The sequence below is a fragment of the Vipera ursinii genome, assembly GCF_947247035.1.
Source record: "Vipera ursinii genome assembly, chromosome: 7".
Classification (NCBI taxonomy): Eukaryota; Metazoa; Chordata; class Lepidosauria; order Squamata; family Viperidae; genus Vipera; species Vipera ursinii.
This window is the reverse complement of record NC_139521.1, coordinates 59,677,017-59,697,887: the sequence shown is the minus strand read 5'-3', so window position 1 is coordinate 59,697,887 and position 20,871 is coordinate 59,677,017. Positions and strand designations below refer to the sequence as shown.

At 41.0% G+C, this 20,871-nt stretch overlaps 1 protein-coding gene across 2 annotated transcripts; it reads right to left on the bottom strand.

Moving 5' to 3' along the window:
* Nucleotides 1–280: 280 nt before the first annotated feature.
* EIF4E (eukaryotic translation initiation factor 4E) lies at nt 281–20,450 on the bottom strand. 2 transcript variants are annotated; one of them, XM_083366975.1, is made up of 8 exons: nt 20,413–20,446; nt 18,672–19,770; nt 16,645–16,751; nt 15,754–15,849; nt 14,831–14,894; nt 14,190–14,303; nt 3,210–3,349; nt 281–1,008 (listed from the first exon to the last, which is right to left on the bottom strand). In XM_083366975.1, the coding sequence occupies exons 2-8, from the start codon at nt 18,708–18,710 to the stop codon at nt 894–896; spliced, it is 675 nt and encodes a 224-aa protein (XP_083223101.1). In that variant the 5' UTR covers nt 18,711–19,770; nt 20,413–20,446; the 3' UTR covers nt 281–893. The 2 variants fall into 2 exon arrangements, with proteins under 2 accessions (XP_083223101.1, XP_083223102.1); XM_083366976.1 differs by lacking the exon at nt 18,672–19,770 and having other exon boundaries at nt 20,413–20,450.
* Nucleotides 20,451–20,871: the final 421 nt, after the last annotated feature.

Below are 20,871 nucleotides of genomic sequence, written 5' to 3'. Positions count from 1 at the left end.
TTTACAGTTTTGTACACTGTCTTATGAATGGGACTGCTTTTCTATTTGAGCCGTACTTAAACCAAAGCAAAATTTAACCTAAGGAATACAAAATGTTAAAATACAGCATAAGATACAAAAAACAGGAATACTATTTCTAGTAAGGAATGTAATTCTGGTGTTAACATTTTTTAAAATCCACAATTATGTTCAGGAAATCACACAAACATATCACTGATTTGGCTTGAAATGCATGAAATTTGTAGCAAAGCTTTAGTATTACAAAATAATTACCATAGAATGCACAAAATTATGTTTATTAAACCTTTTGTCATATTCCCAGATCCTTCACCAATGTTACATGAACCGAAATCAGAATATCACTGTTATCAGAAAAGGGAAACAAAATAAATTAAATCTAGCAGCCATCAGCATCAATTACAGCAATGATCATGCTGTATAAAGAAAGATTTGCTAGAAAAATGTATGCATCATACTTTTCTTTCCAACCAGCAAAACATGTTATTGCATACAGTGAAAAGATGAAAAAGTAGTAGTTTATTCCCCTGTAGAAATGGCACTGTTTTCAGGACATTTTTTTAATAGTTATTTTCTTAAGAAGCATCAGAGAATGGGTCAGGGAGACATGTATGGATTTGAAGGGCAAAATGTTGCACTGAAATTCTTTGATTGGAAAAGGTTACCTTCAGCCAAAAAATGGGGTGAGGCAGGGTGGGGGGTGAGGAAGAAAACAGAAGTACAAGACAAAGCAAATGAGTTTCACAAATTTAGCAACATTTAGATGGAAATCAGATTTAAATGCAGTCCACTCTGCTTTTATAGAGGCTTTGGTTCAGCTCCCAAATCTCGATTGCTTGACGCAGTCTCCTATGAAATACTCTGAAGGTGTCTTCTTAAACAACAAACCTATTTTTAGTGGTGGAACCACTTTTAGTAGCTGTGTCAGCATGGGACTGATAACCAATCACTATCTTTTGAGGAAGTCCTAACCTTTCCTTGTATACTCTCCTGGGAAATTAAAAACACAAAATATCAATTTAAGTAGCATTGTTCATATGAAAACATGGCATTAATTTTCATTGTTTAAACTCCAAATGCAATATACCAGATATTGTTACATTTCTTTTAAACAAGTCATTCCACTATTCACCCAGTATTTGACCTTATCATTTATGACAAACAGATAACAGTCCTATTAGCATATAATGAATTTTATGTAGTAAACGTCCAGTGCATATGCAGGTGATCCTGTGCTAAACATCCCTTAAAACCATGTTTTTCTGAAAGATGGCTTTCATTTTCACATAAACAAGCATTAACACTATTTTGTTTAGCCTCTGTTTATTTGATTTGAAAAAGAAAGTCAGAAGTCTTTAGGTCTTTACAATGATGGAACTAGATTGATAACCTTTCCTGTTTTGGAAATTAATAAATCATATAGGAACCTGAAGCTGAGCCTCAGTAGAAGAGCTCAAACTGCTGAGAGAATTTCATTAAAAGCCTAAGTGACTAAACTATCTAAACTTGTAATTTTAATTTAATGTTTAAGATTAACGTAAATGTAAACAATTTAATTAAAATAATTTACTGACCAAATTACCTTATAGCTCTTTCTGTCCCCTTGATTTGTATTCCTAACTGCAGTGTTCTGGACATCTGATTTACTTCTACCTTTCTCATTTTGGCTATTTGCAAAAAAGTCAATAGAAGCTGCTGATATTATCTTACTGAGTTATGCATACAAAAGTTTTCTTATTTGGAAAATCGGCTCAAATTTTATATTCCTGTGCTCAATTCAATTGTTCAGGCAGGGCCAGCTGGCACCTCCTTATGATAAAATAGCCATGCCATGAATGAAAAGTTGTTTTTTTTAATCCAGTGCCAGTCATTTGGAATCAACTCATTTTAAAAAGTGCTAAAATGGTTATTTTTAATGGCCCTTTGTGAAACTATGGTAAACATTTTTAATACAGAATTCTATTTGATATGTGTTAACAATTGACGAAGGCTACTATTAGATTGAAATGAGTAAGTGCATTAATTTTTGATATTGCATTATTTTACACTGCACTTATATTGGCACATGAAAGGTAAAGCTACTATCATTGCAACCAGATTTGTTCATTATGAGCGTGACTTAATTCTCTTATGTAGATGGACCTTATCAAATATCAATATGTAAAAAATACTTGGAAAAACTCTTTTGCCATAAAATATAATACAGGCAATCCTCGACATGGCCACAATTGAGCCCAAAATTTAAGTTGCTAAGGAAGACAGTTTCGTGAGCTTTGCCCCATTTTATGATTTTTCTTGCCACAGTTGTTAAGTAAGTCACTGTAGTTGTTAACACAGTGGTTAAATGAATGGCTTTCCCATTGATTTTGATTGTCAGAAGATCACATAAGGTGATCAAATGACCCCAGGACATTGCAACTGTCATAAATATGAATCCACTGCTAAGTGGATGAATTTTGCTCACGTGACCTTTTGGGGATGCTGCAACAGTCGTAAGTGTGAAAAACAGTCAGTGCTGCTGTAATTTCAAACAGTCTCTAAATGAACTGTTGTAAGTTGAGGGCTACCTGTACCATTATTTGATTTGATTTTTATGCTGTCTTTATTTCTTATCAATTCAAAGCAGTGTATATATTTAATGCCCCACCTCTTTTTCCCACAACTCTATGAGGCAGGTTGGACTAAGAATGTGACTAGTCCAAAATAATTCAGCTGGCTTTCATGCCCCAAAGAAGACCAGAATTCATAGTCTCCTGATTTCTAACACAGCGTGTTAGCTGCTATACCAAACTGGCTTTATTTGCCATGTAACATTATTAGACACATTTGGTACTTCATGTTTCACCTTGAGAGTCCCCAAAAAAGGTATGTATAATTTTCTGCTGCAAATTGGTTCAAATATAAACATATAATTATAAAACATACAATTTTGATAGCAGCCCTCCAAAAATGATTATTACACTTGTTTTGCATGACAAGGTACTGGAAGTCTTTTTTATTAAACACAGATCGGGATTATACCCCAAATCCTGATGTACTGAAATAAATGAGCTTCCTAAATTATACAGTTAATGTTTCCTTTGAAGACCTTTATATCTGACTTAAACCATAACTAACAAAAAATAAAAGGAAAACTTCTGAAACATCAGTATTTTCTAAAGTAGCTATTCTGGAATTTCACATCAACTTACCCTATATGTGTAACAGCATCTCTGTTTTCACATTCAGTAGTCCATATTGCTATTTTATCCCCCTTGGTTCTAACATTAACAACAGCTCCACATACATCATCACTGTAGTCATCAAAGGATTCTCCAATAAGGCACAGCAGCTACAAAATTGAAAATAACAACAAACTAAATAACAAAATACAACTGAGTACTTACAAAAAAATAACGTAAATTTTTACTGATTTCAGTGTACCACCAAGACAAGATTACTGAGAAAAAAAATCAAAGTTGAAAGCTGCTACAAAAAAAAATCCTATTATAGTATAAGATAATTTTAACTCCCTAGAGATTGTTTCAGGACTATTTCAAGAATAGTACAAGAGGCATAGCCATCAAAAAAGATAACTCTTATAAAAAAATGAGTAAACTGGATTATTGGTAAACAGTAAAATCCATAGTAGAGCAAAGAATAATTCACAACTAGCTCCTGGATGTTAATCTAACACCAAGAGTTTACCACTATCACGGACATAAAAGTCTTAAACCAGAGGGCCAGGACTATTACTTTTTGCTTTGAATACTGATCCACAATTGGGACCAGAACTTCCATTGCTAAGTAATGTGGTTTGTAAAAGAAACATCCTGTTTAGCAACAGCAGTTTCAGTAGTCATAGTTGCAGTAGTTAGATGAGGACCTCACGCTTCTCTTACCCTGCCACACTAAGCTTTGCTTAATTCCCCCCTCTTGCCTATCTCTTCCCCCCCCCACACACACACATCCCTTTTGGCACCTACATTCTGCCACATATCCCTCCACCACTGGTCCCTTCTTCCTCCTACTGGTGCTCTGGGATACAGGTGCTGCCCTAGGATGTGTGCAGCGTCTCCCTTCTCATCTGCTTGCCAGGCCCATTCAGAGAGGAGACAGCGGAGTAGTGAACTGCAGCATTCTCTATTGCCAGGCAAGGAAGGAGAGTTGGCACTGTTGTGCAGGGCGAGGTGGATGCTGTGTGAGAGGTGCTATTTGGAGTGGCAGTAGAACTGGAGGAAGGGGAGGAAAGTAGGCTTCCACGAGGCACAATGCACACCTTGCAGCTTGTGTTGCAAGTGCTCCTGAGAAATCAGCCAGTGGCCTTCATTGAGGGGTGGGGGAAAGCCCAGCATTGACATACGCTACCCACAGGCTTCTGCTCACTCTCGGCCCAGCAGTTCTCCTGCAAAGCTGGTGAAATTCATTGGGGGGGGAATGCCCTACCTTGGGATAGACATGCAGAATACTCTAAGTCAGACATGTCAAACACAAGGCCCGGGGGCCGTATCCGGCCCGCGAAGTGGTTTCATGTGGCCTGCGAAGCCATCCTGGAAACAGTGAGGGAACGGCCCCCACTGCCTTGGCCCTGGCCCAGAGACCCTCCTTCTGCCAGAGACCCTCAGATCTGTCCCACTCCTGCCCAGGCCCCCATAGGCACCCTTGAGGCGAACGATGTAGAACTAGCCACGCCCACCCAGTAGGCCATACGCACTCTAGCCACACCCACCCAGTAGGCCACGCCCACCCAGTAGGCCACACCCACCTGGCCCCTTGAGGGCAACCGCTATGCTGATGCGGCCCTCAATGAAATTGAGTTTGACACCCCTGCTCCAAGTCGATCAGGAGAGTGGCACACAATGGCAGTTAATCAAGTAGAGGTACAGAAAACTCTTCCCAACCCCACTGCTTGTTTATCCACATGGGAGCAACTAGTGGATAAAATGTTTGAGTTAGGCACTGCAGAGAACAAAGCAGTTTATTCATCAAATACAAAATCTCTGCACCAGACCTGCACCTTCTTTTGTGTTCTGTGTCTTGTTTCTTCTAATAAAAGCTCAGTCTTGTCTCCAAAAATACTGACTAGGAAAAGCAAATGAGGGTTGAGCAATGAAATCTCGGAAAGGGTGAGCCCCGTGATGGAGGGGAGGGTTGTCTATTAGAAAAAATTAGGGAAAAAAATCTTTAAGACACTTAAGATATTTAAAATAACAATTTCTCCGCTCCATCATGCAGCTCACTTTTCCATTGGCAAGGGTAGTCAAGGTGTAGGTAGGCTTGTAAAAACAAAGGAATCCCCCAGTACACACAGCAGAGGCAGCAGAGGTGGGCAGGGTGTGGATGTGTGCTTTGAAGCCTTTCTTTGGGGCAAGGGGCCACCCGCTGCCTTGGCTGCTCATGCTTGAGCTCAGGGGCCCAGCTGCCACTGCCAGGGTTCTCAAGGGCTACTGACCCAAAATGTCACGTGACAGGAGCCTTACTTAGGTATTCCAGTGCAGGCAGTGCCTGGTGTAGCAGTGCCTGGTCCCAGCATACCAGCTGTCCAAGAGCGCTTGCAACATGAGTTGCAGATTATGTGTTATACCTCTGGGAAGCCCATATCGCTCCCTTTCTTCCAGTTCTGCTGCCATCCAGAACATCCCCTTCCATACTGCCTCGACCTTTTCCCAGCGAACTGCTACTGGTTCTCTTGCCTCACCTGCAGTCTCACTGCTTTCTCCCCAGCTAGGCCCAGAAGATTCCTATAGGCAGATGAGGCTCTGTCATACTCACTGTACACATCTTAGGGCTGCATGAATGGGACAGAATATTGTCTGCAACAGCCATAACTTTGAGGACCGGTCATAAGTCCATTTTTTCAGCAGTCGTAACTTTGAAAGGTTGCTGAATGAATAGTCATAAATTGAGGAACTATCTATAATTTACTTACTCCATCACAGCTTCTAGATACCTATTTGGAAAACAGACAGCTTTGGAAGGTCAGTTACTGATACGGAAAGCTGGGTAATATAAATATGCTAATGACACCCAAAGTCATAATTCCAAATGTGCACGCCTGGTATATGGAAAGCATTATATCGCCTGGTGCGCCAGTTGCGACCCTACCTGGACCAAGATGCCCTACGCACAGTCACTCATGCGCTTGTGACCTCCCGTTTAGACTACTGCAACGCTCTCTACATGGGGCTGCCCTTGAGGACCACTCGGAGGCTTCAACTGGTGCAGAATGCAGCCGCACGAGTTGTGATGGGGGTTTCCCGATACTCCCATGTAACACCTCTACTCCGTGAGCTGCATTGGCTTCCGGTTGCCCTCCGGGTGAGATTCAAGTTGCTGGTGATGACCTATAAAGCACTAAATGGCTTGGGTCCGGGATATTTGAGGGAACACCTGCTGCCAGCATCAAGCTCCCTTCGTCCAGTGCGCTCGCAGAGAGAGGGTCTTCTCAGGGTGACGCCGGTAAAAGATTGCCGGCGGATAACACCCAGGGGGAGGGCCTTTTCTGTGGGTGCGCCTGCCCTCTGGAACCAGCTGCCCGTGGAGCTCAGGACTGCCCCTGACCTACGTTCATTCCGCCGAGATCTGAAGACTTGGCTCTTTGAGCTCTCTGACCCAGGCTGAGAATTTTAACTGGATTTTATTTTCAGGGATAATTTAATCTTTTGTCTTTTAACTTTGTATTTTGTATTGGTATGATTTTAAAATGCCCTGTAAACCGCCCTGAGACCTTCGGGAAAGGGCGGTATATAAATCTAATAAAATCTAAATCTAAAATATCATCTTCATTAAAGAACACTCTCAGGCAAAAAAAGTATCACTAAAAAGTCTAGTACTTGATGTATTAAAGGCAACCAATCAAAATGGTGCAATCCTGTTTCATATCTAAAGAGTTGAAAACTATATAAAATCTTGTTTATTTCCAATCATCAAAGCTACAAATGCCAACTCAATCTCAAAGGAAGATGGGAAATAAAGCTCAAGTGCATTGAAAATTGTAATCCGGAAACCTTTATATTAACAGTACTTATTTGGGGGTGCATAGGCAGCCATCCCCTTCATGGATTACTGCCTTGTCGTGGTGAAGGGGCTTGCGTAATTCAATGAAGCTATGAGCTATGCCGTGCAGGGCCACACAAGACGGACAGGTCATAGCAGAGAGTTCTGACAAAACGTGATCCACTGGAGAAGGAAATGGCAACCCACTCCAGTATCTTTGCCATGAAAACCCTATGGACAGTACCAAAAGGCAAAACGATATGACGCTGGAAGATGAGCCCCTCAGGTCGGAAGGCGTCCAATATGCTACTGGGGAAGAACAGAGGGCTAGTACTAGTAGCGCCAGAAAGAATGAAGCGACTGGGCCAAAGCTGAAAGGACGCTCAGCTGTGGATATTTCTGGTGGTGAAAGGAAAGTCCGATGCTGTAAAGATTTTTTCTCCATAGGAACCTGGAATGTAAGATCCATGAATCAAGGCAAGCTGGACGTGGTCAAACAAGAGATGACAAGACTGAACATCGACATCTTAGGAATCAGTGAACTAAAATGGACAGGAATGGGTGAATTTAATTCAGATGACCATCAGGTATACTGCGGGCAAGAATCCCTCAGAAGAAATGGAGTAGCCTTCATAGTCAATAAAAGAGTAGGAAAAGCAATACTGGGATACAATCCTCAAAATGACAGAATCATCTCAGTTCGAATCCAAGGCAAACCATTCAATATCACAGTAGTCCAAGTCTATGCCCCAACCACCGGTGCTGAAGAGGATGAAATTGACCGGTTCTATGAAACCCTACAGCACCTTATAGAACTAACACCAAAAAATGATGTCCTTATCATCATGGGGGATTGGAATGCTAAAGTAGGAAGCCAAAAGATAACCGGAATAACAGGCAAGTTTGGCCTTGGAGTTCAAAATGAAGCAGGGCACAGGCTGATAGAATTTTGTCAAGAGAATATGATGGTCATCGCAAACACTTTTTTCCAACAACCCAAGAGGAGGCTCTACACATGGACATCACCAGACGGTCAACACAGAAATCAGATTGACTATATGCTCTGCAGCCAAAGATGGAGAAGCTCTATATAGTCAGTAAAAACAAGACCAGGAGCTGACTGTGGCTCAGACCATGAGCTTCTCATTGCAAAGTTTAGGCTTAAACTGAAGAAAGTAGGGGAAAGCACTAGGCCACTCAGGTATGAATTAAATCATATCCCTGTTGAATATACAGTAGAGGTGACAAATAGATTTAAGGAATTAGATCTGATAGACAGAGTGATGAAGAACTATGGACAGAGGTTCGCAACATTGTACAGGAGGTAGCAACCAAAACCATCCCAAAGAAAAAGAAATGCAAGAAAGCAAAATGGCTGTCTGAGGAAGCTTTGCAAATAGCTGAGGAAAGGAGGGAAGTGAAAGGCAAGGGAGAAAAAGAAAGATACACCCAACTGAATGCAGAATTCCAGAGAATAGCTAGAAGAGATAAGAATGCTTTCTTAAATGAACAGTGCAAAGAAATAGAAGAAAACAATAGAATAGGGAGGACTAGCAATCTCTTCAAGAAAATTGGAGAGATGAAGGGAATGTTTCATGCAAAAATGGGCATGATAAAGGACCAAAATGGCAGGGACCTCACAGAGGCAGAAGAGATTAAGAAGAGGTGGCAAAATTACACAGAAGAACTATACAAGAATGAGCTTAATGTCCCTGATAATCACAATGAGGTGGTCACTGACCTCGAGCCAGACATCCTAGAATGTGAAGTGAAGTGGGCCTTAGAAAAGCTGAGCAACAACAAAGCTAGTGGAGGTGACAGTATTCCAGCTGAGCTATTCAAAATCTTAAAAGACGATGCAGTAAAAGTGCTACACTCAATTTGCCAGCAAATTTGGAAAACTCAACAGTGGCCACAGGATCAGAAAAGATCGGTTTACATTCCAATTCCAAAGAAAGGCAGTGGCAAAGAATGTTCATGCTAGTAAAGTTATGCTTAAAATCCTATAAGCTAGACTCCAGCAGTATGTGGATCGAGAATTACCAAAAGTACAGGCAGGATTTTGAAGAGGCAGAGGAACTAGAGATCAAATTGCCAACATACGCTGGATCATGGAGAAAGCTAGGGTGTTCCAGAAAAACATTTACTTCTGCTTCATTGACTATGCTAAAGCCTTTGTGTGGATCACAACAAACTGTGGCAAGTTCTTAAAGAGATAGGAGTACCAGACCATCTTATTTGTCTCTTGAGAAACCTATATGCGGGCCAAGAAGCAACAGTGAGAACTGGACACGGAACCACTGATTGGTTCAAAATTGGGAAAGGAGTCCGGCAAGGTTGTATACTGTCGCCTTGCCTATTTAACTTATATGCAAAGCACATCTTGAGAAAGGCAGGGCTAGATGAATCAAAAGTTGGAATTAAGATTGCTGGAAGAAATATCAACAACCTAAGATATGCAGATGATACCACTCTAATGGCAGAAAGTGAAGAGGAACTGAAGAGTCTCTTGTTGCGAGTGAAGAAGGAGAGTGCAAAAGTTGGGTTGAAACTAAACATTAAGAAAACCAAGATCATGGCATCCGGCCCTCTCAATTACTGGCAAATAGATGGGGAAGAAATGGAGGTAGTGACAGATTTTATTTTCCTGGGCTCCAAGATCACTGCAGATGGGGACTGTAGCCAAGAAATTAAAAGATGCTTGCTCCTCGGGAGGAAAGCCATGGCAAATCTAGACAGCACACTAAAAAGCAGAGACATCACCCTGTCAACAAAAATGCGTATAGTCAAGGCTATGGTCTTCCCAGTTGCAATGTATGGCAGTGAAAGTTGGACCATAAGAAAGGCTGAGCGCCAAAGAATTGAGGCCTTTGAACTATGGTGCTGGAGAAGACTCCTGCGAGTCCTTTGGACTGCAAGGCGATGAAACCGGTCAGTCCTAGAGGAGATCAACCCTGACTGCTCTTTAGAAGGCCAGATCCTGAAGTTGAAACTCAAATACTTTGGCCACCTAATGAGAAGGAAGGACTCACTGGAGAAGAGCCTAATGCTGGGAAAGATTGAGGGCAATAGAAGAAGGGGACGACAGAGAATGAGGTGGCTGGATGGAGTCACTGAAGCAGTAGGCGTGAGCTTAAATGGACTCCAGAAGATGGTAGAGGACAGGAAAGCCTGGAGGAACGTCGTCCATAGGGTCGTGATGGGTCGGACACGACTTCGCAACTAACAACAACAACAAGGCAGCCATGCTTGCTATGCCAGACTGTACTATAAAAACTATTCATAGATGACCTAACCTTGAATAATTCGCCTGAATTGAAGATAATTTTACCCATAGTGAATGAATAATCGCCTCCTTTAAAAAAGGAGAATTTCCTTTTTGAATGATGCATTTATTTTCCAAAGTTCTATTCACTTGCCAGAACTTCCTTGAACTTAAATATGCAATGGCCTTCATAAATCTGAGAATAGTGCCAATATATTCAAGAAAAACTATGTTAAAATAATTTGACTAATTGCAAGAAACAGGTGATTGACATCTATGGTCCTAACCGTAACAAACATGTCAGACTGATTTGAATGATTGTACCAATGGGCTGCTCATCATCCACTGCAGAATTTATCTCAGATGACACTCCAATGCCACCCAGGCAAAGCTATCACCAATTTGATATGATGGTAACAAATATTTGTTACTTTTCCAAAATAAAGCAATTTTTGAAAAGAAGTAGGAGTTGGGACTCTCTTTGTCTAGATAATAGAATATCTCCCTGAAAACAAAATGGGACCAAATTTGTTGGGGATAGAAAGAGCGAGGTTAGAAAGTGGGCTGGATCTGGCCGAGGCAGTAGCAAAAGCACTTCCGTCATCCCTAAAACATCCAATGTTTTCTTAAAGAAGAGGTAATTAGGCAACAATTCAGAAATAGTGGTCTTATGTTTTCCAGCACGTAAATGCAGATAAAAAAAACAGAAAGTCTAGTTCTCTAACACTGAATAAAATACTGCCAATTGTTGCTATTGATAAAAGGATTAGAAATAATTGTAGATGTTCTGCTTGCTTCAGGATCATTTTCTGAAAACATATTAGAACAGGACTATATTTGGCACTTGGGGTAGGGTGGGAAAGAAGCCAGCAAAACAAAGATTAAATTCAAAAACTAGTAGGTCAGTCTGAGAGCTGTGAAGAAAAAAATGAGTCAAGAAAAATGCATCCTATGGCAAAGGTCCTCAACCCACAGGCCACTGCCAGTCTGTAGCTCATTCAAACTTGGCTGTGCAAGTGGCAGGCGAGTATGCGCATATGCAGCTCCATTTGTACAAGTGGCAGGTGCTTGAACTGGCAGTTCCATTTGCGTGAGTGGAGTGCATGCCCATCAGTTGCACAAATGGAGTTTTGCACATTCACGCGCATGCCTGCCACTCACAAAGAACCATCCCCTTTCCTTCCTGCCTGTCCGCCAAGCTGGAAAGGTTGGGGACCACTGTCCTATGGGACTGGCAGCTGCTTAGAAAACTGTTTGTTGAGTCATACTCAAGTCTCCACCTTCCTCATCACATGACGCAGAGTTACTTTACTGGGTTTCCCAGAACACACAAAGAGAGGAATAAAGACAGACTATTTGTATTAGTATATATAAGGCAGATACCTCGTATGGCTTTTACTAGTGAAGATATTGAAAAGAATTTCAACACTATGCTCTGCGTATTTGCCCTACCTTATTTTTTTCAACCCAACAGAACATTTGAAAGAAAACATGTAAAAGGAGTCTTCCAGTCTGATCATCAAAAAAATAACTCTGTGAGAACTGACAAGAATGGCACTAAGTTTGATACAGAAGAAAAGCAAACACAAGAAAAATGAGTTTAAAAAAGAATCAATCAAATCAAAATATTGAGAAAAGTTTCTCCAATGCATTCCAACGAGAGAGGTAGTTGAGCCAGTGGCTCAGGATGTTGCCAATTCCTCCACTCTAAATTTTATTTCTTGACAAATGATCAAAACAGCACTATTATTAAGCAATGAGAAAGGATTCCAGAACTCATGTTCTCCACACTGGTGTCACTGATAACTAACAGGCCTATAACACATTTTATAAGCTTACAAATACATTGCGTACCAAGGATATGAAACTTTCAATTACTGGTTCTCTTAAATTGACTCCAGCATTCTCCTTAGAATCAATATAACTGCAATGCCATTAGTTTTGTGATTGCAGACAGCATGAAAATTATTTGTAACATATCTCCTGAATCAAATTCCAGAATCTAGGGTTCACAAATCTCCAAGACCAATGGTTTTCATAGGCCTCCACCCAAGAACATGTAATGCCAAGAAGAAATGGTATAGGATTTCCTACCTGAGCAGGGGGTTGGACTAGAAGACCTCCAAGATCCCTTCCAACTCTGTATTCTGTATTCTAAGACTCTGATATAGCAATGGTCTATGGTCAAATAATTATCTATATGGATTTTGTACACCCTGACTTTTCCTTTTAGCAATTGCGAAAAGTACTCTTTTCTTAAATACGAGCCAGCAGTGTGCTGCAGCTGCCAAAAAAACCAACACAATGCTAGGCTGCGTTAACAGAGGGATAGAATCAAGATCACATGAAGTGTTAATACCACCTTATAATGCCTTGGTAAGGCCACACTTGGAATACTGCATCCAGTTTTGTAAAAAAGATGTTGAGACTCTAGAACAGGGATCGACAACCTGAAGCAGTGAAAGAGCCACTCAGAACCGGTTCCCTCACAAAAAAAAACCTAGGAACCACAAAAAGTGCGCGTGCATGCGCAGAACAGGGGGCTTAATTGGAGAGTGGAAGAAGAGATTGGGAGCTGCCGCGCTTGCCGTCTTTGTTGGCAGGAACAGCGATGTGTCCAGGCAGTACCGTGTGCTTGCCGGGCGGTAGCAACAGGAAGGTGGCTGCGGCTGCTGCTGTTGGAGTGGCCTAGTGCCCTCCGCCAAGAGATGCTGGAGGTGCTCCAGGCCTGGCATGGGAGCAGCCGCACTTGCCGTCTTTGGCGGCAGGAGCAGTGGTGTGTCCGGGCAGCACCGCCTGGTACTTGAAGGGGTGGGAGCTGCCGGCGCATCGCCCAGGCCCATTTGCCAAGTACTGCCTGCCGGACCCAGTGAGGGCACTAAGCCACCCCAACAGCAGCCACCGCCACCGCCTTCCTGTTGCTACTGCCAAGCAGGCAGGCAGTGCTGCCCGGGCACACCGCTGCTCCTGCTGCCACAGCCGCCAAAGACGGCAAGCGCGGCGGCTCCCACGCTGGGCCTAGAGGACCTCCAGCGTCTCTTGGCGAGGGCATCATGGCTGCATAGAAGCCTATGCTTCTGGGATACCCTTGCAGAGAGAAGCCAAGAAATTACACAATGGGCCTGCTCGCGTTTAGACTGGACTCGAGGTGAGGTGAGTGCAGGGCGCAGCGAGAGGAACCACCACCTCTGCTGCCAAGCCCCAGGCAGGCGGATCCCCATATGGCAGCGGGGACACCTCCAGGTCCCTAGAGAAATGGTGACCGGGGGGGGGGGCTTGTGGGCAGTCCCACAAACCAAAGAAGTTCAACCAATCAATTCAAACTTTGCGAGGTGTTTTTTTTGTGAGAAGTTTGAATTGATTGGTTGAATTTTTTTAGTCCCACTTTTTTTTTCAGGACTGCACATGGTGGAGGACAGGAAGCTGCAGGTGATGGCTTAGAGACACATGCGGCTCCGGAGCTGTGGGTTGCCGACCTGTGCTCTAGAAAGAGTACAGGGAAGAGCAACAAAGATGATTAGGGGACTGGAAGCTAAAACATATAAAGAACACTTGCTGGAATTGGGTATGTCTAGTTTAATGAAGAGAAGGATGACATGATAGCAGTGTTCCAATATCTCAGAAGAAGGAGTCAAGCTATTCTCCAAAGCACCTGAAGGCAGGACAAGAAGTAATGGATGGAAACTAATCAGACGCAACTCAGAATGAAGGAAAACAATCCTGACAGTTAGAACAATTTATTAACCCCCTATAAGTTGTGAATGCTCCAACACTGGAAGTTTTTAAGAAGAGGCTGGACAACCATTTGTCTGAAATGGTATAGGGTTTTCTACCTGAGCAGGGGGTTGGACTAGAAGACCACCAAGGTCCCTTCCAACTATTATTATTAAATGTGACCAAAATGAGCACCAAACATATAAAAATCACTTACTGTCTCTAGCCAGAAGCGATCAAGATCACTTCGTCTCTGCTGCTTGTTTAGTGTAATTAGCCATCTCCCTCCCCTTTTATTCTTCTCATCTTCCCACATGGGTTCAATACCATCCTAAAAAGTGCAGTTCAATATAAAACACAATATCCACATATGTAATTCACAGAATTTATTTTTACATATTTGAAATTTATTTACATTTATATTTCTAAGATTTTAAGTCATGCATGAAAAATATCAGTGTTTTTTTAAAAAATTATATAAATACAAAAATATTTCTTTTGACAGAGAAATGGGAATCAAGGACTAACTACATTAAGTATTTTATTTACAACACTATGAAAATAGTGAGTAGTAAAATAGGAAAGATATGATTATCAACATTTAAACAAATGTTGCATATGTATTTTATCCTCAGCTCTTGAAAATATCAAAATAATATTAAGATGTACCCTAACACAAAATCACATTGTAAATATAGAAACTAAAGTTAATAATTAACTCTGCAGAAAGTTTTATTAATACATTTTTACAATACAATATTTTATTAAATTGTATATTCTTTAAAGTCTTTTACTTAGCAGGTTACACCCAAAATAGCCTAGTAAGATGAAATAGACTCAAAAATTTATTCCACATACCTTAAAAAGTGAATAATCACAACCAGGCATTAAATTACTAGAGACCTGAATATGGTTATATAACCTATTTGGAAAAAACATAAGTACAAACAATGAAGTGAACCCCCCACATATATTATCTTAAATTTTGGGGTTAATTTTTTAATAATTCTTAACAGCAAATATTCATTACTTTAAAAACTAATTTGTCATCATCACAATACTTGAGAATACAGTTCATAGGATTTCCAATACTTCACAGAGCCAATTGCTTGCAGTTATCCCAGGTGCCCTCTTTTTATAATTGTAGCAGGCAACAATATTTAATGCTTTCAACTTTCTCAAACTTAAGTCTAAATTAGATAACCCATGATCCACTGGGTCATCATTTTAGAGATGTTTCCTTATCTAGAGAAACAGAATGGACAAAAAATAAGTGAGAGAAGAAGTAACTTCTGACTTTTTGCCAGAATAACCAGAGCTGACGGCCCTCTGAAAGCCAATGGTGGGATCAGTCTTGCAGCCTTTGAAGGGCTAGGGCAGGACCAGTCTACCTGATCTCCAGCAGCCAAAGGAGAGGCTGGTCTATTTACCTTCGGCTAAGGTAGAACCAATTTATTGTGCCCCTGGGCAGTGGCACAGAAGCATTGAAGCAATCATAAATTTGACAATTTCAATTCCACAGGAGTCTTGTGTCCAAGTTTTTAGCCCATTTGGGCTATCTTAGTTCAAAAATTGTTGTCCTATAGTGCACTGTTACACTCAGTTAAAGGTTACAGACACAAGAGTTTTAATAGTACATAGGTGTTCTTTACAAATTCACTTCACATTTGGCTTTGAATATTCCCTCTCATTCAACTTATCCCCCTATATTTTCTCATATATAATCCTCAATCAGGTGAAAAAACACTCAAGATTCAAGTCTGATTTATAATTTTACTTACGCCCAAAAATCTTCAACAGTATCAAACTTTGAGATCAGACGAAGATTTGCTTGCCAAGTTTTACTTTTGTCATTTTTAAAGAACCAAAGTGCCCACCTGAAAAAAATAATGACTTCATATTGGCATACAATATACAATTATTATTTTAAAAGGCAGGGATTAAAATCATAGCACACTAAGAAATTTGGGAAGGAAAATACAAAACAAGAATACAAAAAAAATACACAGGTTTAATGTTCAATTTTACTTAACACCTGAGCATACAATGAAGAATTCTGAGGCTAGCAGGCTTTGTTCTATAAACTAAAACCTAATGACCCAGTCATCAACCACATTCTACCTTTATTAAGATGACAAAGAAAAGTTGGGGCAAAGATTTAAATTGCATTCAGAAGTAATATCCTTGGAAGAAACCCAAATTTTTAAAAATTTTGAATAGGGAGATTATGCCAAATAGTATTTATACTCCAAAGTACAATTTGGCTCAAACTAGATAGGACAATTAACTGACTTTTAAACCAAGTACTTATTTACCTGTCAATACTGCACTTCAAATTGTTACTATAAGGTATACAAATCATAGTATGAAACATATGGCAAGTTAGTATGTTATACTTTCCAGTTTAAAATTGCAACTGTAACCTTGTGATGTAGTTTTTTTCAACTGAAATCTCTTGAAACAAAGAGAATATACATTTCATAGATTGTCATAAAGGACCCATAATTTAATAATTTAATATAAAAAGACAAATGTTCCCCAGCTTTTAATTTCAAAAGGAGGATATTTGTGGATCTGTACTCTGCATTTAAAAAAATAACTTCATTCCAAAATATCTAGTTAATTCTGTTTTGGAACATGCTATTACACAATTTAAAGGAAACATGCCCCACCTGTTTTGTAATGGATGCTTAATGTATGTTTCAGGACTCACAATCTCCTGACTTGCTGATGTCTCAGTTTTCTCTTCTTCTGAAGTCTGAGGGTTAGAAATGGTTTCCTAGAAAAACAAAATAATTAACTTGTTTCTTTATAAAAGATAAAATAGTATGCATAAAGGTTTATTTGAAAGATAACCACCATGTTCAGATATTCTGCCATTAACATTTGCAAATCTTTTTAATATGGATATGTCTATATTTTCCAAATATAGGTATTCTAGAACAAATAGTATGAATGTAAAGTTCTCACATCATCTTAGACAACTGCAACTGAAACAATAAGATGGAATCTTATTTTCTCCACTGAGGATTACACTATCAAATGTGTACAAATTTAGCAAACTTTTACTTTTCTTAATGCAGTAATTCTCAATGCACATATTATTAAAAATGATTCTCCATGCATACTCCAAATGTATGATAATTTACGTAAAATAGGGTAGACAATGGTACCAATCAACATATGTTTTGAATTACTGCTAATTTTACTACATTGTAAACTGCTAGATTTTCATAGGGATTTCTTGTATACATCTCCCTTTCTACATATTTCACTAAGATCTAGAATATTAAAACACGATAGAATTTAAGTTATGCACAGATCTGTGTCAACTGTAATACATTTGATTAGGAAACATGTACAGATGTTATTTATTGCAAACTTCATTTATGGACACCCAATGTATAAAAAATACCAAAGAATAGGCTAGTTGCAGATAAAACTAATTATATTAAGGTCTCAAAAATCAGTGTGAAACATTTGTTATGACTAACTTATGTATTACCAATTTCAGTGGGGTTAGATACATAGTACTTTTTCTGAACTCTAATTACAGGGGGTTCTTACTTAACAATGGTAATTGGAATGGAAATTCCTAAATCCAGCCCATCGTTTAGTGACAGTGTCCCATCACTTAATGACCACATCATTACATTTTATGGTTAGGGTTAGACCAGGGGTCGGCAACCTCGGCTCTTTTATGACTCGTGGACTTCAACTCCCAGAATTCCTGAGCCAGCAGGAGTTGAAGTCCACGAGTCATAAAAGAGCCGAGGTTGCCGACCCCTGGGTTAGACACTTAGTGACATAGCAATCCCAGTAGTCCCTATTAAGCCAGATTTGTGGTTGTTTACGTGAGGATTCTTCTCACAACTTCCTGCTGGCTTCCAACAACCAAAGACAGTGGGGAAAGTAGCAGGAATAATACAAAAGCATTATTTCTAAATGAAAAGAACTATGAGGGTTTATTTTGTACATTCTATATGCTAGAATATCTGGAGATATAATAGTATCACCATCTAATAGATGTTGCACAAAAATTATATTAGCTAAAACTAGCATATAAAAAGAGGCATTTGATATTGGCAGTCTACAGACTGATTAAATATGTAAGTTTCATTTTTATTACCTGTTCTCTTACCTGCACTTATAAGATATAATATTATACCCTAGGTCAGGGGTAGGCAACCTTGGCTCTTTTATGACTAGTGGACTTCAACTCCCAGGAATAAAAGTCATAAAATAAGTCATAAAAGAGCCAAGGTTGCCTACCCCTGCTCTAGGTGAAGAAAATCTTCCAATAACCAACAACACAAGACTTCTCATCGCTTTAGCTTCCAATTTAAACAGGAATGAAATTAATGCTTATGCACACTTGTGGATCATCTGAAAACTGAACCCATCATTTTATACTTAATCCTGTTAAACTGTAAAAACTACTTTTTTAATAAACACTTTTCTTAAAAGAGAAGTCATGGCATCAACTAAAATTTTTACACACAATTAAACTTCTGAACTGAATATATCTGCTCTGGCCTCATTGATTTCGCTGGTAGTTGAATATTTTGAAGTTCATTCTCATAACAAAACTATATGAATGCTCAATGTTTTTTCTTCATGTTATATATTTAATAAGCCTGTCTTTCAAGTAAGTAAAATTAAAGTAACACAGATGCACATATTCAAAATTTCAGCTTACCTTTACTGAACTACATAACCGAGAATGGCTTTCATTCATGATGATTCAAAGTTTTTAAAAATGTCATTCACGTAAGTCTTCTGTGTACATGCACTTTTTTCTCTATTTGCATTGGAAACTAATAATGCTTACAGTATAAAAATTAGGAATGTGCAAAGTTTATCAGAAAAGAAGTTTTCAAAAAGGCAAACACGCTTAAGGCTGTAATCTAGTAGTAATTATGGATCATTCTGTAGTTTATTTTTTCTTCTGAGCTTAAAAACCTTGCATCATTCTGTCAAAATTTATGAACTAGAATAATAATACAGTTGTAAATTGTGCCAACTCTGGAACATGAGAGATGACATTTTTTATAATTAGATAGAGGGATATAGTACATGCATGCTATGCCCTGTCAAATTTCATTCCTTTTGTATGTAAATACTGCTAAGCCTACCTGAGTGTTTAACTTGCCACTACCTATAGTGTCAGTGCCAACTGCAGATCTCTTGATTCAATGCCAGTATTTTCCCTTGCTTAGTATTACTACTGTCACCTTCCATTGCATGTCAACTCCTACTTTTGTGGTTCAGCTCTCTACTCACAATACAGCATGTTAAAATGGGAAGGGGAGTATGATGGGCAACTTTCCGTTTAACAAATTAGAATTTGAAAATGATGTTTGGCCTTAAAAATTCTGCACAGCTAGGGGAGAAAGAAGAACAAACTTCTATTTAAATATAGGACAAGTGTATGAAGGCGGCCTAAAAATCACAATCTTCTTTATGGGAAAGTTGAAAACTGAAGTACAACGAAATGATCAGGACTCGAGAGGTACAGATCCTTCCCAAATTATGGTACCGTGAAAGAATTTTTTTTTCCCTAGCCAGTTCTATGGGGTTCAATTATAAGTATACTTTTCTTGGGAAAATAACTTGGCAACAGGTTAAGCCAGGAATCCGAAAAAAAGCAATATTTGTCGCCTGGTTCGGAGCCCACAGGACGGTGCCGCCCGAGAGGAAACAACCGGGCGTTGAGACAGCATTGAGAGCAGCCACGAAGATCAGGGATGGGAGCGGTGGAGGAAGGTATTCTCGCCGGTGTTTGGGCACTCTCGTATCTGGCAGGCGCGGGGAGACAAGGAGAAACAGGCCGGCAAAAGCGGCACTATCCGCTAGCTGGCACGACGAATGATAGAGAAGTTATGTCCAGGATGGGGGCCCAGAGTCCGACCGAGCTCCGCCCTCCTCTCTCGTGGTGAATTCTCCTCTCCCTGCACACGCCGGCCGTCTTCGGCCTTCCTCTCTCCACCTCGCCCGTCACACGACCCCTCCCCGTCGCCCCTCAGCGCCCCCGCCCGAACTGTGACGGCACAATCCTGGCCGCTCGCCTCGCGCGCTCGGAGCCCCCCTCTCTGGCCTCTCAGGTCTTCCCATCCTCCTCCCGCAAGGCACACTCCATAGGCACACGCCGGCGCCTTTCGCTCGCCGTACGCGCGCGCGCGCGCGCGCGCCGCACACAACTTCCCAGGCCGCTGTCTGCCGCTCTCCCTCTTCGCCAACCATCTCTTTCCTTCCCACCCACCCACCCCCCCCCGCCCCACTTTCGGCTTTCTGGCTGAGATTTTCTGTCCCCTTCAGGGCTCGAGCGGCTTTTTCACAATCTTCTCGGAAGCCCAAGTGACAGACCGAGAGCGGAGAAAAAGAGGAAGGCGGGGCGGGGGGGGGAAAAGGAGGGAGGAAACGGGAATAAGGACACTCACCGGTTCCACCGTCGCCATCTTAGATCGCTCTGATCGCACAAGCGCTGAGGGGAGGAGAGAGGTAAAAGGGGAAGGCGGATAACAAATCAGGTTCGAAAACGATTGGTCGGCGGGGAGTCACGTGGAGGCGGCGGCCGTTTTGGCGGCTCGGCGCGTGCGCAAGGTCGGTGCGGGAGGGGTTGGTGCCCGCTTCCAGAGGGAGCAGCGGCAGTAGCAGCGTCTTCTGGGAGTTGTAGTCTCGAATTATTTTTTTTCCCCCTCTCCCCACCTTCCCTTTCCAGGAGAGAAATCACGTGGGAAAGGCAGACGGGAGCATGTCAGGCTGAAGCGAGGTTCCTCAGAGTGGGGGAAAGTGACTCCTCGAGTCCGAAATTGGCAATTGCAGGAGCAGCCTGCGGGTGTGACCTGTAAATCCCCCCGCCGATGCCCGGCCTGACGGCGCAGCTGATCCTTTTCTGT